General features: G+C 40.6%; 2 protein-coding genes and 1 long non-coding RNA gene across 7 annotated transcripts in view; 2 read left to right on the top strand and 1 right to left on the bottom strand.

Moving 5' to 3' along the window:
- The window catches only part of sbf2 (SET binding factor 2), a 110,311-nt gene extending 94,165 nt beyond the window's left edge, over positions 1–16,146 (bottom strand). For all 4 annotated transcript variants that reach the window (XM_064336900.1, XM_064336902.1, XM_064336901.1 and 1 more), the window contains exon 1: positions 15,991–16,146. In XM_064336900.1, the coding sequence (XP_064192970.1) occupies positions 15,991–16,002 (12 nt within the window). In that variant the 5' untranslated portion in view covers positions 16,003–16,146. The remainder of the gene's footprint in view (positions 1–15,990) is intronic.
- On the top strand, positions 700–10,783 carry LOC135255560 (uncharacterized). Of its 2 annotated transcripts, XR_010330188.1 has the most exons (3): positions 711–1,519; positions 6,714–6,876; positions 10,541–10,783. It is a non-coding gene; the product is annotated as an uncharacterized LOC135255560 (long non-coding RNA). The 2 variants fall into 2 exon arrangements; XR_010330187.1 differs by lacking the exon at positions 6,714–6,876 and having other exon boundaries at positions 700–1,519.
- Positions 16,147–20,209: 4,063 nt separating the features above from the next.
- Positions 20,210–22,723, top strand: LOC135255558 (pro-adrenomedullin-like). The gene is made up of 4 exons (XM_064336899.1): positions 20,210–20,359; positions 20,872–20,988; positions 21,124–21,249; positions 21,466–22,723. The coding sequence occupies exons 2-4, from the start codon at positions 20,885–20,887 to the stop codon at positions 21,770–21,772; spliced, it is 537 nt and encodes a 178-aa protein (XP_064192969.1). The 5' UTR covers positions 20,210–20,359; positions 20,872–20,884; the 3' UTR covers positions 21,773–22,723.
- Positions 22,724–27,096: the final 4,373 nt, after the last annotated feature.

Genomic DNA, 27,096 nt, shown 5'->3' with positions numbered 1-27,096 from the left:
CTGAAGTAGAGAGCAGCACTTGCTTCCTCAGCAGCCTTATGTGTGATTGGACACGCAAAGATCCTTGGCCCACCGGAGTGTACTTTGGGCGACCTGGTGATTTCGGGTTCCCCTCTCTGGTCCTGTGTGCGCACTGGCACCCTTCTGTAACTGAACGGCTAGTGACAAGTGCACCACAAGGCCAACCATGGTCTCCAAATCATGGTCCAAACCATGGAGGAGGGGAGGAGAGATGTGTGTCCAGAGGTATACTGAGAGTTCAGAGTATCATACTGTATTATTAGTGAGCCTCACAAACACTGATAATTATACCATAAAGATATAGTGGATATTGGAAATAACTGAATATGGTACATTCCAGAAGAACAAGTCCATGTAACCTCTTAAGCATACAGCACTTGACATAAACACTGAAAGACCAGACATGGAAATTCTTGCTTTTCTTGACCTACTTCCAGCATGTAGGCTATAAATTAAAAAAGAATAAAATAGTAAAATACAACCGATAAAAAAAATAACTATGGCACGTCTGCACAACAGATTTTCAAAGCTGTGAAACGTTGGCATAATCATTGTAGATGACTAGGTTAAAACGGATGCTGATTATTTCTTTAATTTTTTTTGTTTTTACTTGATCTACTTTTCTGTAGACAATAAAGTAAACTGTTTTTGGATAATAACAGTTATATTTATTTATTGGGATCACTCAAAAAGGCTATACGAGGGAGACTGACACTTCGCTTCTTCGTGGTCAAGAGCTGAATGAGCCAGGTTTTATTTTGATCTTGTCCATCTTCCATAGGGACAGCAATACAGGGGGCCTCACTCTCTTATGGTAAACACTGCTGCCAGTGACCCATTATACTTTGTTATGCAACTACGGAAATTCACACAAACAATTAAATCCAAAAGCAGAGGACGTGTCGCTCGCTGAAACTGGGTAACCTGCCGGAGAGGAGCTTTTTCCATGAAGCTGCTGATCTGACTAGAGAGTTTGAATGGCGTGATCAGTTTCTTCATGGGAAACAACAAACGGTAACAACGACCACATGCAGATTTTACCATTGTGTAAACATTTTGGAAAATGAAAGCAAGCAAAGCAACTCGCAACATGAATAGTTCGGTTCAGTCTGGAACAATTTAGAGGTGAAGGCAATGTTGCACAGGAAGCATAAATTAGTTAATCAACAAAGAAACTAAATGCGCCTTCCATGTACAAAAATACACCAGCAGAGTCCAAGGTGCAGCACCCACACCAAAAAAACTGCCGCAAAGCTGGAATCAATCTGTCAATAAATTACGGGGTCAGATTAAATCAAGATGTTTGCAGTGGATGTGGTCAAAGATTAAGTGTGTGGAACCGAATGCGAACAGCTAACACGAAGCACATTACAAGATCGCCGTTACGTTTGTTTGTGAATGATTCATCCGAGTGTCGGGACATTCGTTTGCAAATGGTCAACGGATACAGCCAGATACAAAGCCGGACATCTTCGCGAGGAATGGACAATTTAAAGTGGTGAGAGAGACACTGCAAATACTGCTGATTTATTTCAATTAAGTTTTATTCAATCAGGTCTCACTGAGATTGAATACATTGTGAATGGTGGTGGACTGCTCGAGAACGATTCATTCTTTTTGAACGAATCCCTTAGATGAACGAAACAAACTGTATGACCTCAATAATCATATGTTAACTTAGTCCTATATTCTATTCATTTGGCACTGCTAGTAAGCAGATGTTCTTATGAGAGCCAATGCAGTTAAGATGAAGATACTTTTGATGGGGGAGGTGGTAAAGTTCTCATTGGCAAAGACTTAGTGAAAGTATACACCCCCAAAAGAACAACTGTGATCAAGCCTGGCTGTGTTCAATCAGCTGAATGTCAGTGAACGAAACAGTGTACCAGTTTGGAACTGAAGAAATCTGTGATGTCATTTACAAAGGAATCGGTCAACAGAAACAACTGAAGGATGTGGCTGAGTTGTTTGTGAACAAGAGGTTGCTTTCTTAATTACTAGCCTTTTGTGGTCATTTCAGTGATCACCTGTGGTAACTTTAAGTTGCACAGTGTGCAAACATTTTATTTTGTTTTCACATATGAAAACTAAACAGAATGTCTGCAAATTGTAGTAAACCAATAGATGCACAATGCATAGACACACCACATAATTGTATTAATGAAACATATTTCGATCCATCTAAAATCTTTTTCAGGTAAAACCAACAAAATATAATTTGTGGGCATACATTAATTTGCTATTTTTTTGTTTGCATAGTTATAATCAAATGTTGAAATATGTAATTTTATATACAGCCAGGTCCAGATTTATTGGGAAACTAGATAGACGCTTTAAAAAACTGCAGAAACAACTCCACTACAAAGGTACTTTGTAATTTTCCCACATGGAAAATATTGTACATATTAATGACTCATCAATTTTTTTTCTAATTTTCTATTTATAATAATAATAATAATAATAATAATAATAATAATAATAATAATATTATTATTATTAAAACAGGTTTTGGTCATTGGGACCCATGTAATTGGTATATGGTTCAGCTTCTCCTGGCAATGACAATGGCAATGATCCTTTTTGAACAAGCTTGAACACTTCACATGTAAGTGAGAAGAGGGGTTCAAAATTAATTTAAGCACACATCAGTTAGCTTACTGCATAGGCTTTGCTGCTGCAAGGAATTAGCTACTGAACAAATCTGAAGTGGGAGAATTCAGGCTGCACATGAGTCCTTTGAGTCAATTACAAACAGGAGATTAACTGGTAGTAGTACTAAACAAACGGGTGAATGAATCAGTAAACAGCTCTTTACAGTGAACCTAGTCAAATGATTCAAGTCACTGAAAGTAACTGCCCACCACTGAGAATAGTTTTGAATAATAGTGAGGTTTTATATAGCCTATAGTAATAAGGTATGTTTGTATATTGGTATTTTTTTTAATCACATACTGTAATACTAATATATAGGCATAATATATGCTAATTTAGTATTTGTATTAAATTTTTAGTTTGAAATAAAGTCATATGAGAAACTGTACATATTGCAAAAAAGCGATGTGGCAGCAGAAAACAATCTTTGATTTCAACCAAATTTTCTGCTTAAAAAACGGGGTTACATATTTTTCAAATTTGTTGTTTATTATTATTATCATTAATCAAACATAAGAGCTGTTTTAACAGCTTGTCCCAGTCCAACAAAAAATCAAACAAATTACAACACAGGAAAATATGTTTGTGCAAGCAATTGAATTGTAATGTGGAAAGAATGTTCAATCAGAGATTTAGGAGTAGCCTAAAATAAATGTGAAACATTTAACGGAAACATTTTTTGAAACAGCCAACAATTACATTAAGAAACTGCTCCCCAGCATGCAGTTTATCACGCAATGTGACAAGAATCAATCCCAAGGAGTAGATCATACAGTGCTGAAAGTGCTTTGGCTCACAATGGTATCACAAAGCTATACTGGCACTAAGATGAAACAGTATTGTTTCAGGGATGCACACTTGCATACAGTGCTATTTTGCACCATTTCATGAAAAAAAAGTCAAATGAATGGCAGAATTACAATTATTATCATACTCATGAATGCAGATACACTGGAACACTTAACTTACTCCATGTCGGCTCAAATAAGTATAAATATTTTTATCCCCCACAAAAATATAAGTGTTGTCTACTCCACTTACCATAAACATAAAAACACAGAAGTGACCAGTTTCTCAGACACAGTCACCACAATGCAAGATGCTGAATCAGCGCGAAGTGAAGTTATAGCCTATGATACACCACACCAAAACAAGAAGTGAGCCGTTTCTGGTTTAGCAAGAAATTAATTTCTGGGACTTCATATTTGCATGTTTGTTTCTTGGAATGCGCTGCCTCCGGAAACACATTTGTTGCATTTTAAGACGTCCAAGACATCTTGCATTATAGTTTGTGTGCTATGAAACACTAACGTACTTACTTCTTCTGATGTTTCTGGTGACAAGCGACAACGACAACAGTAACGTTGGCGCTAACTGTGTACTTGTGTTTATGTGTGCATGTATGTTTATATTGTATACTGTATGGATTCCATTTTTACTTATTATTGACTGCTGTTTGCAAGCCAAATTGCCCCTCGGGGACATTAAAGCTTTACTCTACTCTACCTAGCACTGGGTATCAGAAGACTCAAAAAAAACTAAGCAATTGTGTCAACTCCTTACTTGTTGGCTCAAATACAGTATAAATATTTTTGTCCCTCACAAAAATATAAGTGATCTCTATTCCACTTACCGTAAACATAAAAAAGCAGAAGTGACAATTTCGGAGAATAAAAGACAAGAAATAGCCTACTTGTACAGTACGCTAGTCAGCACAGAGATCACGACATAGTTTCACTGAGGTAGTTGCCACAATTAAATATGCTGAATCAGCAAGTGATCAAATCTTTAGTTATATAGGCTACACCACACCAAAACCAGTTATTTTCTTTTTGTAAGCAAGAATTTCATTTCTGGGACTTCGTAGTTGCACATTAGTGTTTTTTAGACTGGGCTTCCTATGGAAATACAGTTGTGGCATTACAAAACATCCAAGACATGCATTGTATTATATGCCTTGTATTATAATTTGTGTGCTATGAAACACTAATTTAGTGCTGAGCATCAGGAGACGCGACCAACGTAGAGCATTTGGTCTGAAAATGATCTGGATAAAATGAATGCGGAAAACAGAACTGGTATACTAAGTACTGAAGGGCACATTTGCATTGGGAAGGGATTAATGAATGAAAGGCCACAGCACCTCTGGCCTGCTCTCACATTAGTTCACTGCCCTGCAGCCCTGATGACTCAACTTGCCTGTCAACGGCCCCCTTCTCAAGTTGACCTCTGTCAAGTATTTAGAAAAAACAGCGGGTAATTAATCTCCCTGAAACGTCCTGGGACGTCTGTGTCACTGCGGGTCACGCTAGCACGCGTCCCCATGCCGACGCCTGTCAGGTGGCGGCCACGTTCGCTAATTGAAATCGCATGCTTGGAATTTCGGAATGTGCCCACACTTCGGTTTTCAGCCAAACGATCACAATAAATGACGGAATTCCTGACATTACAAGGGACTGGACTTTAAACAATTAAAGCTACCCCACACGCATGCTTGATTATTACTCTCTAGATAACTAAAAGTGCTGTAGTCAGCAATGATTTTGAACTCCACATCAAAGCATGAGCATGCAGTTTTGAAGATCTTCTTACAACAACAAGCCAAAAAGCATTCCAAACAACTGCCATTTTCCACATTTTCAGGCTGACAACCCTGTGCATTGCCAAGACCATAAACGAAATTACACAACTCCTAAATGAGAAAAAGCAAAGTTTACGCAATTTTGGGGGCCTCAAAAGTCATGGAGGCCAAGCCTAGAGTAAGAAAGATTTTCTTAAGATTTTCTTTATATTAGCCTGTGCAAGTGCTATGAAAAAGTATTTGCCCCTATTCTCTATTTCTCTATTACTTCATATTTCACACGCGGAATGGTTTTAGTTCTTAGGACAAAATGTAATATTAGGGAACTGGAGTAAACACAAAACACATTTTAAAAATTGTTTCATTTATTTCATGAAAAACGTTATCAAACATGTAGGCCTATATCATGTGAAAAAGTATGTGAAATTTCCCACTTATACTTAATAACTGGTTGCACCACCTTGAGCAACAGTAACTGCAACCAAACACATCCTACAATTTCATATCAGTCTTTCACATCGCTGCGGAGGAATTTTAGCCCACACTTCTTTGCAGAACTGCTTTAATAAAGACAAATTGGTAGTTAACACACAAACACATACACACCCACACTCATGCACACACATACACTTATTCACACCTCAAATGGCTCATTTAAAATAGCCTATGTGTTTTGTGTTCACTAATTTTTTTCCCTTTGTTTAATATTAGCCTAAATTTCGTCAAAAGATCTGAAACCATTCAGTGTGACAAATATGCAATAATCAGGAAGGGGGAAAATACGTTTTCACGGCACTGTACATCAGAATTGAAATTGAATCAAGAGTAATTTTGCATTTCATGAGAGGGTACAGCCCAAGAACTGAGAGAAGATGCTGATGAGACCAGCTTTACTCTAGTCTTGTCAGAGAGTTCTAGGCAATCAAACTAAAGAGAACCAGAAAAAGATTCGAACAGGGAAATCATACCTCTTTAAGTATGGCAATCTACACGAGAACCCAAAAACCTGAAGACAATATACTATGCTCTAATACGTCAGTTACAGGGAATGGCCTGGAATCAATACACCCTCAGATTTTTTATCTATAAAGAAGTCAAAACAAAGTGAGTTTACAGTTTGTATATATCCAACGCAATGTGTGACACGTTTGTTAGATTTTGGAAATCCTCAGCATTCATTGGGTACCTTCAAACTGTATAAGATGAAGGAGCGACTTTTTTAAATGAACAAATCCTTTTTTTCCACCATGGATAACCAATACAACCATAACTCAATATAAGTAACTCAATATATGTTGATTTAACAATAAGACATATGGCACCTTAATGTTCCATCATCTTCCGTATCAAATTCCTCTGGTTTCCAAAACAAACGTGTACTGGGTCCTTTATTTAAGCAGATGCTACTTTTCTTGGAAAATAACTTCATTAATCTTCATGGCCCTTTTTCTCTAAACAGAAAGAACGCTTCATAAATCAGTAATCGGAGTCTGCCTGCACTGCTCCACGTTGACGATCCTAAAGCGAGATTGGGCTACGAGAACATGTTCGTCATGCTCACGTAGGTTCCTCGCTGGGCTTGGCTCAGACTACGAACAGGTGCACTGAAGACAGGCTGACAGGTAGAGCATTCCTTCCTACCAAATGGGATGGGATTCAATCCCAGCCACCCACGAAACAAAAAACACCAGGAATATTAGCTATGCTAAGGCTGTATCAGGCGGTATAAGGAAAGAACAAAAACGAAGAAAAATACAACAGTTTTAGTGCAGTACTTTATTCCTTGCAACAGTATTGCATGTCACACAGTCCTAACTGAATGACAGAGCATTAGCATGCTAATAAGGCAACACTGAGCACGTTCCAGGAACGAGAACACTTGAATTCTGCTTCTTCTTAGTATTCAGTAGAAGCTGAGAAAAATCAGAAGAAACAAATAGAGGAACAATCAGGGCAGAAAATAAAAGACCACAACCACAAGATTCCCAGTCTGGGCACCTGAAAGTCCCTCCATTTCATAATGACAGAAGACCATGTTTTGAAAAATGACTTCTCACTGCTCAGTTGATTTAGTTTCACTACACAACCCATACAACTGAGCAGTTGTTTCTCGGTTCATTTATATTCACGGTTGGAGCAGAGGTGGAGTTGGTCAAACAGCAGGCTAACCATGAGCCATAGCAGTTTCTGGTGAAAACATAGGGGAAACCCTGTGACAGGCAGTGATCTGACCTTCCTTCCTCAAGATCTCCTCCAAGAAACATGCTAAAAGGCACAGCTCTGGGTTGACCTTCACCTGTAGAAAATCAGTTGCCCATAAGGGCTATCCCACATATCACAGACAAAAAAACTCAAAGCAGGAGAACAGGATGCCCATACCAACCCATCTGTCACCAAACAACATGGAAACCATTTCCTCATCATATTCCTCCAACATTTTTCAGAGGGAAGTGGGAGGAATTGTTGAGAGGGGCTTGAACTGGAATCCAAAACTTCCCCTTAGGATGGAAAAAAGAAATATGCCCTTTGGGGAGAATGGGGTTATTAGTGATGGGGGGAGGTGAAGGGGGCTTAAATGCAGATATACAGGTTATCCTCTCTCTTGATCATGGGTTAGCGATGCCACATGGTGAAGACAGATGGTATCATCTGATCAACCCCCAACATGCTCCACTGCAGACTCTGCCCCCCCCCCATCCAATACCAAACTTTGGATCATCACTCCCTAATCAGAATCAGGCCAGGCTCAGTTGTTTTCTTAACCTGGCCAGGGCAGGAGTTCTGTATTTATTTTCCATCAAGTTTTTAGTCATGAAATGAAAAACTGGATCTTGAGTGAAAACAGCAGGTTTCTCGTTTCTCCAGTAATTGCAGTTTAAGGATCCAATGTGTTTTTCACAAGATGAAGCTTTGGTCTCATGCCCCATGAGCCAACTTCGTTGGGGTGTACTGATTTTAAATGTTAGTCAAAATTAAGGACAAATGTTGACGGCATCACAACCTGGAAGTCTGCAGCAAAACTGGCCTTGTCTGGCAGGTTAAGATGGATTTCAATAAATCAATGTCCAGCAGATTACTGACACAACTTCCCTCTGATCTCCACAAAATGTCCCCTGTCTGGGTGAGGCCGATTCCAAATCTGAGAAAGGGGGAGGACGTGGTAAAAATTCAATACCCCAAAAATGAAGACTGGGAAGACCCCATTCTGGGTAAAATAGTAGAAAGACAGGACAACTGTAGTTATTATAATCTTTATGACATATACGCCGTCTTTTCCACTGCACTTGGCACAATTCTTGTAAACATTTCCTCAACATTTTTGGACTTTGAATGAATGACAATACAGTTGTTTGGCTGTCCAGCAATAATGTATGTGATGACAGATCTAATTCACACCAGCCTCATCAGAACACCATGATCAACAGGAAACCCTGGATAGAATTCCTGGCTCGCCAGATTTCACTTCTCTTATGTCAGAAACACTCCCATCCTGAGGACAAAGGATCTATAAAATACACTACAGTTTAAATTCAACAGACATACTGTACTTCTGCAATAAATCGACAAATGATTATGACTGTATTTAAGCATTCCGCCACATAGGCTAATCGAGGCTAAACTGACCTCACAGTGCAGACACAGCGGAGTGCGAAAAGGATGCGGGGATGAATCTTAGCCATATTATCTCCTGCCCTGGGTCTGTTCAGCCTCCCTGCGTACACAAATCATCAGCCACAGGTGCCGGCCTACTGGGAGCTGTAACACTATTTATGATGGGAGGTGTGCGAGACTCCACCATGTGTCCTTACTTCGTCCATTCTGAGCCGGGTTGCTGTCATAGACAAAGGTGCATTCCAGAGCTCTGACGCCTGGAATGCTCTGACTCCATAGGCAGTCTTGATTAAAGTAAAAGCTTTAAACTTTCAGAACCCCCCCCCCCCCCACAGCCAATGGAAATCAAACATGCTGAAGAGAACTGAGGAGATACACACAGCCGTAGTAATCTGAGGATTGTCTGAAGAGGACATGGAGGCTGTGAACTTTGTTGCAAGATTTATGTCATGTTACATATTAAATTACATTAGAGCTCCATTAGAAAACATTAAATCTGACCAGCTATACCTTTAAACTTTAAAATCATAAAAACAGCTTGACCCACAATCTGAGGCCAGTAGATTGTCTGTTGATGAGAATTAGCCATTCTGCTCATCGAGGCTTACCAGTTAACCATGGGCTTATTGGAGGAGAATGGCTGTGGTGTTAGCACGCTAACTATACATCCGGAAGTTTCCAAGCAATATTTAGGATAATTACGATGGTGGAGAGTCTTAAATCCGGTGTTGAACATTTGCTATGGAGTTAAACTCTGCCAAGCAGTCAGATTTCAAGAGGGAAGTCTGGAATAACTAGAGCCTTGTTAAAATACCTCACGCAGTGGAATGATAATTCAAACATGGAGAGTGATGTAAATTTAAAACAAGTGGACATCAACCGGACCATGCACGACACACTGAGTGTAACATGCTGCTAAATCAAACATCATAACCAGGCAGTAAATCAGCACTTCCACTTCAAGCACCGGCTGAATATTTTCTGCAAATATGCTAATTCTTGTCGTCCCACAATTCTCCCCTCAAAAGAAGGAGCCATGCTGTGCTTTTGTATTTTACTAGATTTTTCTTATGGACCAAAACAATATAACTAGACCACAAAAAAATCTTGGTCTGTCAGATTTTTAGGCTACATAATATTGGGCAGCATTTACAAGAAACATAGGCCTACATAAAGTAAGGATGATTTAGCTACTGCCTGTTTTATCAAAACAGCTTTGCAACTCACTGTTCAGCCAGTGCTTGATAAAAACAAAGTCAATCTACCGCCAGGAAATAGCCTATGTCTGAACTGTTTGTGCAGTGTGCAGAAACCAGTACATGCTGTTAGGGCAGTCAGTGAGAGGCTTTAAGGAAACTGTCAAGCCTCCACCAGCAAACAAGCACACAATTACAGAACCAGCCCTGCACGGAGGGTCCTACTCACATCTTAATGTGAAGGCCCTGGTTTAACCCCTTAATAATCAGGCCACCCATTCCAATTAAACCTCTAATTAATTTGAATTAACAGACAAAATGGCTTACACAGCTTTTGGGCTGTGTAGAAAATATGAAAAAATATGAATATGACTGACAATTCAGAATATGAGTCCTATTTCTAACACAAAAATCATAAAGAATGGCTTCAGATAACCAAAAATAATTAATTCCTTTACATTCTTGTGCTTCGTTGTAGCAACAGCCACCACTCTGGAAGTTTGAAAGCTAGACCGAGGACAGTTAAGAATGACATGCTGAGCCAGGGGGACACGGAGACGCACACAACCAACTGTCACCGACAGTTGAAGAAAAAAATAGATACTCTTCAAAGCCCAAGGCATTACCAAAATTCTATGAGTCAACTAGTCAAACTAAACAAACAAAAAAATCCTATTTGATTGCAATAAAGAGAAAAGAATGTCCTCAGGCACATCTAGAATTTGGCTGTTCCTTTGGGTTGAGGGAGTTGTTTGAAATGACAAATAAACCCTCAACTCATGAAACAATAGGATCATCCCAAGTTATGAGAAACACCACTTGGTCCCCAGACTGACTGACCGACTGACTGACTGACTGACTGACTGACTGACTGACTGAATGAATGAATGAATGAATGAATGAATGAAATCTTTTGTTGCACAGGCACAGGCCAACATAAAATCTTTCATAAACACAACTTTGAAATCTATTTTTCACGCACCTTCAATCAACTGAATGGCTGAAGGCTTAATTGCACGCCGATGTCTGAAGAAACGGCCAGAGTCACGCTATCTGCTGATAAAACAACTCACCCCCCATCTGACCCTGACATATTTCTCATCTCAAAGGTACTGGCTAATAAAATCAAGGCTTGGGGGTCGGCAGGGCGTTCGAACGGACATCAGTCCGTCTGCATGTGGAAACGTTTGTCCTCTCCAAAAGAATCTGAAGTTACATCATTTGTTTCCTGTGTTCAAAAATCTATAAGCCTAATCAGCAGAGAAAAAAGGCCTCTGTCATAAAAGAGAAGGGCCTGTTACTACTTGAAATCACGTCTTCCTCGCTTTAACGGGATGGGTCATTACGTGCCTCAATGGCAGGGTGAAGCAGGCCGCTAACTGGACTCCTCAGTTTCATGCTACAAATTACAATTTATTGCTTTCTGCAGAATGCATTTACAGAGTCCCTCTGCCAATAACCTGGATATGGGATACCTCATTAAGTAGACACTCCTATTTCAAGACAACACCCAGAGGAGTTGAAATTCCTTTGCAATATGGTGACCTGAACCAAAGTTAATGGAAAGAAAGGGCCTGCACTAGTTTTGCAAGCATTGAAAGGTGGGCTATATGAGACAAACATAGTCATAAATGTTTGCTTTGAATAAAGAAAGTTCATTCGTACCGGCAACATCCACTGTTATGAGAAAAGCCAAACAGCACAAGAACCGAACACGTTCTTCAGGCATCTGTTTGTGCTGAAGAAACGGAACATATCACGGAACTGGATGAAATACAAACTTTTCTTTCCCCTCGAGGGCACTGAGACTGTAGTTTTGGCTTTCATTTTTGCAATGTTTTTACATCACGCACACGAACGCAAGCGATTCTCACTTTCAAAATGACCCACATTACTTATCATAAATACCACTCTTATATAATCGCTCCACTCCGGCCAAGCTCATTCGCAGTCATGTAACGTTGGCCGGGCTGCATCAGTGAAATATGTACCATGAGCTCCAGAGCCTTTCACAGTTCACACTGTTCAGCAGCTGTGGTCATTTCCACCTGCCTCTTTTCCAAGCTGGCCCACATCCTGCACCGTCCACATCTAACTGAGGAGCTGGAGAGATCCTCCAGTGAAGCGCAAACTGAAAGCAGATCAGACTGTTTTCAAATATAAAAACCCTAAGTGATCTGACACCACTACCCGGACCAAATGCAGATTCAGGGCATGGTTATCGCATGCAGCGCACGCAACAATAAGATGTTGGTATCTAAGTGTTGCCTTCCTAGAGGTAATACCACTGGTGGGAGACTGACATGGGAGTTTACAGGTCAATACCTACATATGATCGCTAAACTAACATCCAAAATATGTTTACGGACTGCTACATCCGAGTTTCAATTTACACAGCCACATCTCCCAGCACATTGGCAGACTCCTATACCATATTATACTTGGCAAACTTTTATAGGTTGGCAGATGAGATCAGCACTGCATTACAGTGGACTGGCTGAGCACTTATGACACACCAGGGGTAAAGTGACTGTGATGCACTTTACATTGTAGAACAACAACTGCCAAACGGTTCCACTGCTGGCCTGCCACTGCATCACCATGCAAGCGGGTGGTAAAGCAAATCTACCTCTCTCATATGGAATGGTCAGGGGAAAAAAACAAGGACCGGAGAATCCTGAAAGGAAAGCAGAGGAAGTGTTTCTCTGGAAGGTCAAGCTGAACAGCACAACCACTGTGTTACTGCGGAAACTGCTGATGACATGTTTAAAACTGGCTCATTTCTCTGTCTGCTTCGACATTGGTAGCATTAGAACAACTATTCTACTGCTCGGCCTCCAATTAGTATCACTTAAAGTTTAATTGCCTAGGTGAAAATAACTTTATCAAAAAAACAAAAAAATAAATAAGTGTGTGACAAATACCTTGTGTGTGGTAAATTTACATTTCATTCACCCTTTGCTCATTAACAAGGAGAATAATCAGCAGTCTCATTCCCTCACAGTTACAGTACCTCTAACACCTTAGACAGTAATAGCCCATGTTCATCTGCAAACCAAGCTGGTTTAAAGTATAAAAACACTTTGACTCAAAGCTGTCACGTCAATTGCCCAGTGGGGCATGCTAATGATTAAAGCTAGGAAAATTCAGTGATGGATGGTGGAATTCCAATAGAACTGTTTTTACATTCCAAGCAAAGAATGTGATTTTGTCACTATAACACATGTTACTTTCTCATGAGGCCACTATGTCCTAAAGTTACATTTTGATTAATTGCACCTGAGGCAAAACATTTTTTAAACTAAAATACTAATGCAAGACTTTCAATCACAGATTGTTACTTTTTCATTCTTGCGGGAGCTATGAGGATGTTAGAGGACTGCATTATGGTGACTGATCTGTTAATTTCTCCAAAAGTAAAATCTTACCTTGTTTAACCTGTAATTCATTGCCCGTATTTTTTCAGTTTATATTAACAGTTATGACCACCAAGAGTATAGCACCGTGACAGTGCTTAAGGATTAACCAGAAAAGCATTTCACTGTTTGACATCAAATTCACAAACAGTCATAAATTTCTCACTCATAAAATTCCACCACCGCGGTACAAAACTGGAATATCTCTACTGAGCTGCCCTTTAGCTGAAGCCTCTTCCTGCCACATGCCACAGACTGTTCAGAATACTCAGTACCTTGGTCGATATTCACTTGTGACTTTAATCTGTAGCAGAGATGAAAGCTATGTATGGCACGCGGTGATTGGCGTAACTGCGCTTGTAACCGAAGTGAGTTCGATTCCGGTAGGACCTCGTGTACCTTGAGCAAGTACTACTGCTTGCTTCAGTATAATCCAGCTGAATGATACATGTAAGGCGAACAGGTAGTCGCTCTGATAGGCTCTAAATGCTGTAGTAATGTATACTGAGTGGTTGAGTTGGCTTGAATCACACCCTCCAATTGGAGTCCTACCTACCCACGGGCCATCTCTGAAGCAGCTTACTTGCCCACTACTGAGTATGCACGTTGTATACTACTTGTCTGCAAACAACTTACATATTTAATAGTAAGGCACTTAAGTAGTTTTGGACACAGCCAGAGTTTATCACAGGGATACTCAAATATGGCCATCGAGGCCAGTAGTACTGATTTACCTTTCTGTCTGATGGTTACTTGATTGGTTTCCACTGACTGGCCAGAGATTTAACTCACCAGGTGTCCCAGGTTTAAATCAGTCCTGACTGGGGAGGAAGAATGAAAACTGGCAGTACTACTGGCTTTGAGGGCCAAATGTGGTGTACCAGAATTGACCAACCATTGTTTATTAGCACAGCACTTCCCTGGAATTTCGGTAGCCTTAACTTGTGAGGCAGGACAATTAATAACTTGTAATTTAGGCTAATTATCAATCTTATAACAATTGTGTGAGTGCTATACACATTGATGATGGTTGAGGTTAATTTACCTCTCGTCACTGTAAAGTGCTTTGAGTGTGAGGAAATATAAATGCAACATATTGTTATGTATTTAATTTCACCTACAATAAAATCACTTACGTTTGAAGGATATTTCATCAGAAATATGCCATATTAATACAAACACTGGTTAATAGCCACCGACCTGAATTACTAAACCATGTAATAACCACCTAAGTGACTGGCGTGCAATAGGACCTTGTCCGGTTACTGGACTGCAGACAGAAAAGAAATCACTTACAAGGGTACTGACGGCCTCAAACTATGGACCTGTCGCTCAGAAACCTCAAGCAAGGCTAAATTCTGTTTCTGAAGCCATGGGAATGAATGCATCAGAATGTACGATCATCAGCGCATGCGGCTGCATCACATTCCATACTGGTGGCTGCTGGTCTACAATTATGAATCGCCTTTTGTATCATGCACTGAACGACGCCTATTTTGGATATTTCTAAACAAATGACGTTAATCTGACAACAAAAAATCGACTCACTCTTATATTACAGTCATCGCTACTGTAAATTGGCAACACCTGTGGATTCTCTAAACCAGCCGTGCTGAAGAAAGGGACGGCAGCTGGATCTGCGTCGTTTACTCGCAGAAAGGATGCGCTCGTTTAATATAAATATTGGGACATTCTCACCAAAAGATAACATGGACTGTAATCCCCCGCACTTGCCAGACAAACAAATGCATGGGTGTGAGCAGGCACTGTTCGTTTCAACAAAACAGAACTGTTAATTCTAAAACTCTGAAAATCAGTGGACCACGAAGCTCTACAATTAGGTCAAAAATACAGTCTGTTCATTGCAAATACTGTGTAAGTTGTCTAGCAACTTAAAACACGGTTTGTATACGCTAACATAATAGGCTACTACTGACAGTGACAGCTAGCTATAGGGCCATGGCAAGTTAAGCTTTAAACAGTTAACTGTAGATGGTAGTTGGGACAGCCAATATTAAATCCAAATTTCGAATCAAACACTGGGCACGTGACCACTTGTGAAATAACAGACTAGCTGAAATAATGCAGACTCAGACAATTTTGTTGCGATCCGCGCTGTTTGCTCCAGTTGCGGCTTACAGTTTGCCAGTTGACAATCCATCACTACGTCATTCATGTTAGCCAGCCAGCTAACTGAGCTAACGTTGAACAACTCAGGCAGGATATGACAGACTATGCAGTTTCAAAAAAAGTTACAGTAACTTCCTAAATCCACGAAACAAGCCATATAACTGCAGTTAATCTGACTGCTTCTTTTATCGCTAGTGACATATTTTCACAAGTAACACATACGCTACGAATAAATACCTTTAAAGTCAAAGTAATGAAACACAGACAGTGCTAGCCATCCAATCTCAAGACACCAATAACTAAGTAGAACCAACCCACTGCCTGCACGGCCTCCACAAAGGACGCAGACTTTTCCTGAAAAGTAGGATCAGTCGAAACTCACCGGCTTTTTCATGATCGTATCCCACGATAATCAAATAATCAGCCAGTCTCGCCATGTTTGGTCCCTTTGCGAAATTTACCAAGGCTATTCAGCATTTTTCTCTCTCCAAAGGTACAGCCATGTTTGACACAAGAGATTGCACTGCGCCTGCGTGCGGCCGCTGGTGCTCCTGTATGGGCGTGGGCCACTTTTAGTTTACAAACAAACCAGCGCGCTGTTCTTGAACTAGGTTTGATATGTGCAGTCGAGTTACGCAGATCTAGGGCAGGCACTGCTGCAAATGTAGTATCCTAAATCTCGCTCGCTTGTTCGGCAATGGTTACAGATATACAGGTATACGGTACAGCATTGTTTAGATCAATGCATCAGTATATTATTGGAACTTAACCGGACCCGTGCTAGTTCTTTAATTATTGAGGATCTTGGGGGAAATTGCGGACGTAGGACTTTGGATCGACGCTGCACAGATTATTCTAAGTGTATATTAACGCCCCACATTTTATAATGATACATACTGCGAAGTTATGACAATTTAAGTTTGCTGTTTACTTGAAGACGTTACGAAAATATGGGTGCAATTTATTTGTTTGTTTGTTTTATTTTGTTTTTGCACACGCTCGTAAACGTTTCCTCTTGGAAATTGGTTGCTTCTTTTTTGTAGCAGGCGCTCATAGATAGGCTATACGTGACAAAAATCGTTTTTACCTATATAGTAAGGTCACGTAAATAGCTAGTCTACATAGGCTATGCTATTTGTAATATTTCTGACTTTTGATTAGGTGCATGTAGGAGACAGTATAACATGGTTTACTGCACAGATATGTATGTAAAAACACGAGGAAAAAATATGCACAAGGCTGAAGTCCATATCTGACTGAAACGAACAGTCCTGATTAAACGGATCAGATTATAACAAAATTGTTGACATATCAGGGAATACATTTAGACCTCTTGTATTTGAGTAGACTACGAAATATGATTTTAGTTTAGATTATGTTAATTTGTCCAATTATGTTTGCTCCCTGAAAATGGGGGGACTACATAAAAAGGGATGTAATTCCTACACATATTGATGTAAATACCCTCAAATCTGAGAGTCCGGACTTTAACCTTACATTCATTGCTTTATTTCAAATGTGCTGGAGTACAGAGCCAAAACAGTAAAAACTGTGAAACTCGAAGAATAAACTTCTCCGCTTTAAAGTGGAGCAGTCAGAACCCATATTCACGGAAACAAATCACAACACCCCACCCCCTGGTAATGATGCAGACACACATTTTTATTTTATATTAACCATATATCATCATTGACAGATTCAGAGTTTGAGGAGGCTTGGTATGAAATGCAGTTATGTCATTGGACACAGTCACATGGCAAGCACAATGCCGACTTACACATTTTCTGGCCTCAGTTTCCACTATGTTGATTGAGAGGCTCATATAAGATGCTTTTTCACTGAATTCAGAAGAATACATAATTAAATAAGTAACGTGTTTGAAATGACTGATAATGGAATGTGGAAATGGTTTTGAATTATGTGCATGGGATCAGTGAAAGGAAAAGAGAGACAGAAAAAAACATTTAAGCGCTTATATAAAAGCTTATTTGTGGGGTACCCAAAATCCCATTGACTACTATCTCATTCCGTACCTTAAATGGCAGCCCCACAAAACTATGAGTTAAGGAAGCAGTGTTTGATTGAACATTCGACACAGTAAATAACCAGCGAGTGTGCAAACACTGTGAATCCTGGCAATTCACGCCTGGCTGCAGTCGCTCCAGTTAAACGGTCACAGGAGAATGGAACTGCACCACACTGACGCAGGTGCTCCTGAAGCTCTGCATCACTTGTCAGTCTTGCTGAGCCCAGTCGCTGGGACAACTGTGTTATCGCGTTCAGGCCTTTCACAGTCTGTGGTTCAGACTTGATTGTGTGTGCTTACCGAGGTCACATGAACGGGTTCGCGATGGAGCCGAAACGCAGCATAGCGGCAGTCCTTGACTGTGAAGCACCAACAGGCAGTGGACTATATACGTGTCCTGCCAAATGCTGGAAGAAAACAACAGAGTGGTGTGGAAAAACACTCAAGCCCTGTGTTTCTTCACTTCGCCTGTTTTTGCCAGGGAGTCAACAGCTTTAAAATACAAACGGAGGGAGTCAGATCTTCCGTCCCCATTGCACTTTAATGAAAGGGAATATGTCTATGCGAAAAAGCGCTGTCTGGACAGTCTCTTGTAGAAAAGAGATCGTTCCGTGATAAAACTTGTTAAGGTTGACTTGAACTTGAAGTTCTTCAAGTTTCTTGAATAGAGGGCAGTGGATAAGGGCACCACAAGGGTCCTTTAAAATTTAGTTGTTTTAGAGAAAGATGTTTTCTCTGCTAAGAGACCATTATTCTGCGCTGAAAGGTATGCTCAAAAACATTTTCAAAAGAAAACCAGGGTTCACCAGCGGACAAAAACATGCATGGTAAATGGGCACCAGTTCTATAATGTTAGTTAAGGTATCATACAGACAAAACAGACCAATGTGCATGCGTCAGACTCACGTAAGTAAGCTTTGGTTTCATTTAATTGTCTAATGTTTCTTTTCACATTTAAGTCCACCCTGTTGGATGAGTCAGACTGAGCATTCAGAATTTCTGACAACACAAGGTGAGCTGTTTTGATGAAAAAAGTACAGGTATGGCAAAAAATCACCTCTCTGTCTGTATGCATTTCCAAATCAGAGTGATGACAACGAGAGTTCCGTTTCAGCATCTGTCATTCTTATCACCAATAAAGCTAGAAAACAATTTCTATATAAGGAGCAACTCGCAAACAACTGCACAAGGGTATCGTTATTGCGCAATCCAAACAAAGTGACCATATTAGGAAAAAAGCTATTAGAGCACACAGAGATTACAGTTTCACCAGAGGCTATTATCATTACAAACTAGCCCCAGACAATTATTGTTTAACTGAATGAATCTTTCACATTTTCACACTAAGCTGTAACTGACACACGAAGACCCAACTGCAATTTCAGTTAAAGGCAAGAGTGTATGAACAGTTAAACTTAATAATAATTAAATAAATAATGAAAAGCCTGATCAAAGATATGCCTCACGCTATCTATGTGCATATTGTATGAATACAATACATACAATACATACACATACTATACATTAGAAATTCAATATACCTGGTAGTGAAGATGATTGATAGAATTAGAACTTTTGTAAACCATAAACACAGAGCATACATTTTTGTTCAAGAAATCTAATATATATTTTAAGTCAATGAACTTTAGATTTAAAAAATAGTTTTATTTTTATTTTTTACATTTTAAATCCTAGTGTTATCTGTCAAAATTTTTTAAAAGAAATTTCAGTCATTTGAACTATTTGGCATAAATAAGTGGTGGCGTCCAGAGGTTCACTGTTTTGGAATGTTCTTCTCCTAAATTGCATTGACAAGCCAGCTGTTTCTCAATCAGTTACCATTAAACTTGTACCCTGAAATTGCCTATAGCAGTCCCTCTGTTAACATTCCTATAAAAAAAATGGTTTCTGGAATTTAAGAGGTGAACCGAAGAATTATCCCCTTGACCCAAAATATGAGTTGAGATACTGCCTTTCCATCCTTTTTATTATACCAATGGAAATTAATTCTCTACCAAAAAATATTTTCTAAAATCTGCCTTTGAGTACTTTACACAATTCCTAACCTATGAGCAATTGTCTCTCGTGTGAATCATGGCCATGAATCCCTATCAGTAGACAAGAAATGGTCCATGTAATCTCTTTATAAAATTGCATCAAATGAGAAACAGGTTATAAAATTTAAGAAAAAAAAAGACAACTAATAAAAATGGTCTGACTTAAAAATCATTCCATAATGGCTAGAGCAACATCAGATTTTTTACTGCACAACCCACATCAGCTTTAAATGACCCTAATCGCATGTTGGTCCATGCAGTCCCTTTCAGCCAACTGAAATTTAAACACACCCTTTATAATGCTGTTTGACTGTTTTATTGTCTTCGTGTGATTTAAATCCTTTCTCTGACTGAATTTCCCCGCTAAGAGAGAGAGAGAGAGAGAGAGAGCAAGAGAGAGAGAGAGAGAGAGAGAGAGAGAGCACAGCCTCCGGCGGCAATGTGCTGGCTGCTGCAGGCATTTGGGATGAGAGTGGCTGTCAGCCTGAGAGCCCCGCCCACCATCAGTATAAAAGCACCCACCTCTGGCTCGTAAGCTCAGATCATTGGAACGGTGTCACAGCTGCCTCACGGCACTAAACAGCAGACTTGGAGCTTCTAGGACACTTTCTCCTCACAGACTCTGTCTCTCTCAACACTTTACCCGAGTGGATTATTGAGAACTTTAGGTATGTTGCATCTGATACTGCTTGTTTTCTCTGGCTTTCCAGTGAGTGAATTGAAGGGGTCACGGTGCAAGTGCAATGGACTGGGGGTGTGTGTTTAGTTATCTGCCTTGTTGTAGAAGATGGGAAGTTATTTTGCTGTGTGTGTGGGGTATGTTAGATTGTGTTGAGGTTTGATGGAGTTGTGATCTGATAGGGAAGGGAGTTGTATTTTTGGAGTGGATTGTTATTGGCTTCTGAACAAGTCTGGTATACAGATTGTGCCCTTCTACTCCAGATTGAACAGGGGCCAGAGGAAATAAGTTCACTTAGCTAACAAAACATAACCTCAGCCTGACATGTCAAATGAATAACAAGAACAAATAAGGATTTGGACTCTCTTGACCAGGGAACTTCAGATGTGCTGTTCAGAGGTGCAGGGGAGGGCCAGTATTAGTGGACAGGGCAGAAGTCATAAGTTATCCATTTATAAATGTCGTCAATGACTAACAAGTACTGTTCTACTTTCCTCGCAGGTTTAAAGCCAAGATGAGACTGCTCCTCCAGACTTTCTTCTGCTGGTGGTTGCTGGCTTCTGTTGCCCCTGCAGTGGACAGTGCAAAACTGGACCTGAGTTCAGTGATGAAAAAGAGGTAAGATGTTTTGATCAGGATAAGTGTTTTTATTGTGCGTCAGTGGAAAAATCTGGAGTGTGTATAACCTTTCTTTCTGTGGTTCATTCTGAAGCAGTCGGTTGGTGTTTAATAAAATGGTTTTCCCTCCCACAGATTGAGCACCTGGCTGCAAAGCAGGACGAAAAGAGATCTAAATGGTGTGCCTGCAGCAAGCAACACAGACTCAGTGCAGTTTGTCCGGCCAGAAGATGTCAAAGATACCTTAAAGCCTCATTCCAGGTAAAGAGGAGGTTTCATTTCATCTGATCAATATGGCATTTCATTTGTTTTGCACTTTAAGCTGGTCATGTATATACTATTAAAGTTAGATGAGAGTAATGAGACTTTACTCAAGCAGTTAAGAGATAGTTAGATAGATAGTTGAGAGCCCAGGGTGAGTCTCAGCAGGAATGCAGCATAAAGATTAACCCCCAAACCCCCCTCCCCTTCTTCTAGCACGGACATCAAGATCCGGGCAAAGAGAACCAAAAACTCAGTCAATCAGTCCAGGAGGACGGGCTGCTCCTTCCTGCCCACCTGCACAGTGCACGACCTGCCGCACCGCATCCACCAGTTCAACAACAAACTGAAGGTGGACAGCGCCCCCATCGACAAGATCAGCCCGCTGGGGTACGGCCGGAGACGCCGGTCACTGCCCAACAGCATAGCCGCCATGCTGGGGGACCTGCAGCTGCAGGTGAAGAGCAGAAGGGAGGCCCGGGATCTGCAGCGGAAGGCTCTCCGTGAAATCCAACGGACGTGAGAAGCGCAGGGAGGAGGGGAGGTAAGGGGGGGTGGTGTCCTGCCAACCCACCCCCCCCAGCCAAGCTCCTCTGGCTGATTCCAGAACTTTGCAGACGCCTCAGACTCCCGCCAAAGAGTGCTCTGCTGCATTCTTTCCAGGCGTGAACACCAGAGAGATGTCAGCGTGCCTTAGGAGAACCAGGGTCACCAGCATCGCAGGCGCAGAGCACAGCAACACTGGGGGTGGGGGGAGGGGGTGCGAAAAACAGGTGCCATGCCTGAAAATCTGGCCTGTGGGACAGGCTTTCTCAAAAGGCAGAGACTTCTCCTGCTTGTGGGACACTGGGGCGGACATCCCTCTCTGCCCCTCCAAGCTCCGGAGGAACGTCCCGCTGAATTACTGGACATGGCTAAACTAACAGAGACTGAAGGGGGCGATGTCCTAAATGCCAGCACTCATTTGCTTGGATTATCTCTGCACATTTATCTACATTAATTATAGGGAGTCTGACTTCAGATGCGGAAGTATAAAGCTGTTAGGCCGTTTGGACACTGTATGGGAAATTAAAAATAAAAAAAAACAATGTTTCCAGTCCAAGGAGGGCTGTATCATACTTGAACTTAAATTTTTTTATAGAAAAAGTGCAATCTATATATATTTTTATTGCCAGTCTGTATATAAGTTTAAAATGCTGAGATATCACTATTTAAATGTTTTATACGTATACATATAAATATATCCATTACTTGTAACTGTACTTATGAAGATGGAATTATTTTTATACAGGAAAAAATGTATTAAGGGCATTATAGCTTTGTCTGTTTCCATCATTTGTGCTATGAATGTTAAGTGTTTCCAAATGTGGTAAAATAAAAACATGTTTTTTCCCTATGTCATAATAATTTGTATATTAGGTTTATTTTATGTGTCAAACATTGTCAAATAATAAACATTTGCGTAAAACCTGAAGTTGTCCAGAATCTCTCTCTACCATGAGCGCCGGATGCAGTAAATTGCTAACGACACGCTATTGTCTGTGCGCCTCCGTCTGCGGCATGCGAGACGCGCGCCACCTGGTTTGAGTTAAGTCGTTACAAGGTCTTGTTAATGTTGCCCCGAGGGCGGTCGAGGTGCCAACCGCATTCCTGCTCCGCGCGGCGCATACTTGCTGCCCTGCCCAATACCTCAACCAGCCTCAGCGAAACCTGAAAAGCATTAGGGTCTGCAGACAGACTTGATCATGCTCGACGGTTGAGGTTGACAGCCGAGACATCGGTGCTGCGTGTGGTAACTACAAAGCATTCCTCCGCGGAGTGCGCGTAAGTGGCGCGGGTTTCATTAAACGAAACTAGCGGCTCCTATAGGACGCGAGGCTCTCAGGATGTGTCGCATACGAGACGGGAAAATGAGGCTGTTTAACTGTTTCTTTACACATCATCACATTGCCTCCCCATCGCCCATAAGGAATTCACTTTGGTATGTGTGTTATATGACTAAGATACACAGCAAAGCTGACACGTGTATGTACTAGGCACCTCGAAGCGTGACACTTGGAACCAGACTAGGGCGTTTTTGACATCACTGTCTGAGATCAGACTGGCTTGCACGGAGTTTACAGTTAGCCACGAGCGATAACAACACATTTACAGTCTTGTGTTCAGAAAATCGAAGATTGTAAATTATTATTACTACTCGTTGAACAATCCAGTTAAATGGGAATTGTTACTTAGGCTTATATCGTTGGCAAATTTTCTCATTAAACGAAAAGGCATTTAAAAAAAAATTCTTTTCCAAAGGCAACATTTAAAAAAAATGACAAAACCATATTTTTTTCTAACTCTTTATGCAAAATGATTAGCATATTCATTGTTCTATTTATGCTGTTGTTCAAGAGTTACACAGAGGCGCATATACTATTCATTTTTCCAATTCACTAGATGTGTTAGCCTATTATGACTCGGCATTCATATCTTCAGTTTTTTATCGACATGGCCATTATAAATCTATCTAAATGGTAGGGTTCTTATGGGGACTATTTCAAGGTTAGGAGAAAGTGCCATAAAGTTTTCCCGAAAGGTCTAAGATTGTAGTGCAGTTTAGGTATTTTATTATAGGAATAAGAAAATATACAGAGAGCGGAATCGCGCAAATGGACAAAGTCGTGTAACATGTCAAGGGTTGTAGCACCATCTAGTGGCACATACGCACTTACAATGCAGTTACAGGCTATGGGCCAGTTCTTTTTAATAGTGTATTTTCCAACATTGCACAACTGACATATGAGTTTTATAAGAAATTATAAATTCTCATTTTTAAAGTATAACTCCGGTGCTTTATCAATAGTTGAACAGACCACTTGCAAAAATGTTTAGGAAAACGAGGTATCTGATCACAGTCATTCACGGTCAATTAATTAGTGTCCCCATCAGGGGAAAACAAAAGACGAGAAAGATTATGTGGATTGAAAGATGTTTAACAGATAGTATCGACAACTGTGCTGGAATTCACCTGATGTGCACACCGATTGAATGGATTTTCTCATTGTAGATGGGAATTAGGGACATTTACAAAGAAGAGAGAGGAATGTGTTCTGTTCCCTTGGACCATGGGGGCACAACTCCAGCACTGTAAAGCCACAATCCAGCTGGATTTAAAAGTGCTTCTATATTGCCAGACCAGAAAATACAATTTACCTCTCTACTCAGGACAGGAGATTGCAGCAGATTAACACTGTGGAAGTTACTCAGATGTGTAGTTAAATGTCTGGCCCCTGTGAAATGTGCATTGTGTTTGGTACAGGCCACGGACATTCTGCGAACTACTGGCTCCTTTCCACAATTGCCGTTCTGGGACTCAATATCCCATCAATCCCCATGGGGAGGCGAACAAATGTTGCTATGGTGATAATACAATCCCCTGCTGTCCATTGCATGCATTCCTGCTCTGTCAGTCGTTCAATAAGATACCACCAAAAAAGAAAAAGAAAGTCAATAAAATTGAGTCCTAATTTTGGCATTTCCATTGGTCTGTTTCAGATGGAGCTTGGGCAGTAGAGAAGACATGAGGTTGGCTGAGCAGCACTGCATCCAAATCTCCATCTGACAGTCACGTGTCTCTCCTGGTGTTACGAGTCAGCGAAACAGCGAGAACTGGAGTGCCGCTATTCTTTAGGCAGGCCATGTATTACACATCTCTGGCACAGCCCGAGCTGGACTCTGAGCTGCATGTTGCCAAGATGTCTAACAATGTGAAATACTCAGATTTTTCATAGAAACATTAGAGCCCTGGGGTTAAGGCTATCCCTTGCAGCCTATAGATCACAGCCTCCATAGATCACAGAGTAATTAAGTGTCTCATATTTCATGGTGTGCTTTAAGAAGTGTAATTACTGAAGATCTATTGCTCTTTTCCCTCAGGAAAGATCTATGGGGGGGGAAATGATTTAGTAAGTGGAAGCAGCAATAAGAAATCCCTGTTTGTAAGTGTAAAAACTTTGAATGGTTCTTTTTTGTCCCAGACTGCTCGGTTTTAAATATCATGTGGTATTAGCCCCACCCATCCGGTACCCTACTGCATTTGAATGCTTACCTGAAATCAGCATGTCTGCCTGTTTGCAGATGCAGTCATGGGGCTTGCTTGTTGTATCCAGTCCCAGATGTGCCCAGATAAGAAGGGTGCGTGGGTAGAATGAGCAGACACAAAAATAACTCCTGGGCACAGAGAAACAAAAAAGGCCAAACCACAGGTCAGACCAGAGACAGAGACATACATCCATCCTTCCATTATCTATACCCACTTATCCTGGACATTGGTTGTGGGGGGTACCGGAGCCTATCCCAGCGTGCATTGGGCGAGAGGCAGGATTACACCCTGGTCAGGCTGCCAATCTATCGCAGGGCACACACACCATTCACTCACACACTCATCTTTATGCACAATTTAGAGTCTCCAATTAGCTTACCGGCATGTCTTTGGACTGTGGGAGGAAACCCACACAGTCAGGGAGAGAGCATGCAAACTCCAGACAGAAAGGCCCGGGCCTTTACACTCCTTTTCACTGTGTTTCAGTTGTTCATGGAGTTACCTGTGATATGGTGCTGAAACCACAGTACAGTCGCTGTAATCCTGTATACTTCTGCACCTAAGCACAACCTGAGGACTAATGCTGCCATCTACTGGTTATTACAAGCCACACTACACACTAATGACTGAAACAGACAAAAAAAGGACTGTTTTCTTCCCAGCAGTCCACCTGATAAAGGACTGAAGCTTCTGTGAAGCAGGCTGCCAGAAGATTGCAGACATCCTATTGACCAGAGGAGGCACTGCTTCTTCCCATGAAGCAATATTTTGTCCTCATGGGAAGAAGTATCCTTAAATCCCTTGCAGATTGAATCGCATTGTTTTCCTGATTAGAATTTTTTTTTCAAAAATGGCAGAGGAACTAAATGTTTGCAGTAATACAGAATTCTGGCCAAAGCATGGAAAAGTATATCAGAAAACACTGATAGCATTGAATGACCCAGTCATCCAACAATAACAACGTAAAGGATAAAACCAGTAATTTCAATTTTTGGCCAATGCCAATATCCCTGAAGTCATAGAACTCATTGATGTCCAAAAAAGTATTAAAATGAGCCAAGGAGACACTGTTACTTTAGTTAGCATACTTCACCATTATGAAGAACCTGGCCTTTACACTTTTTACTGAAATAACTTTATAAAGTGACAACGATTGATTTTTTGATATGAGGAAAATAGTATGGGGCAACATCGTAAATACTGAAAATAGTCCCCATAAAAATGAACAATTTGCTGTTTTGAAATACATTTGGTAAAAACTATACTAGCCATGTTTCTTGTGATAATAGGTTGCATTTTCAGAAAATTAAAATTGATCTGTATTTAATGCCTTAAATGCACAACTGAAATAAATGGCTTTTCAGGTCAAATGCTAAACAGGGTAGGAAAATGTAAAAAATGACTGAGAGTTGGACAGAAACGTTTTTGGTTTTGGTATTTTAATGTTGACGATACTGAAAAAATGAAAATTACCGGTGTAATCCTTTAATAATGATTTATGGCTTGTTCTAGGACTTGTTAGTCAAGTTTTTTTTGTCATAATCACATTAGAGGTGCATTGTTTCCATAGAGTTGTCATTTGAGGCAGCTGAACTCAATAATTTGATGAAAGCTCCAGATCAATGCACATCAATGTCTTTTATTTTCTACCAAATGCAAAAGTTTTGAATCGTTCAGAGGAGTCTATGTTGATGCTTCTGTGTTCCTGTGCCAGGATTTCTTGGGCTTATATCATCAGCATAAAACCTTTCCGTCGTTCC

The sequence above is a fragment of the Anguilla rostrata genome, chromosome 5, assembly GCF_018555375.3.
Source record: "Anguilla rostrata isolate EN2019 chromosome 5, ASM1855537v3, whole genome shotgun sequence".
Taxonomy (NCBI): domain Eukaryota; kingdom Metazoa; phylum Chordata; class Actinopteri; order Anguilliformes; family Anguillidae; genus Anguilla; species Anguilla rostrata.
This window is presented reverse-complemented; position numbering and strand designations above follow the sequence as displayed.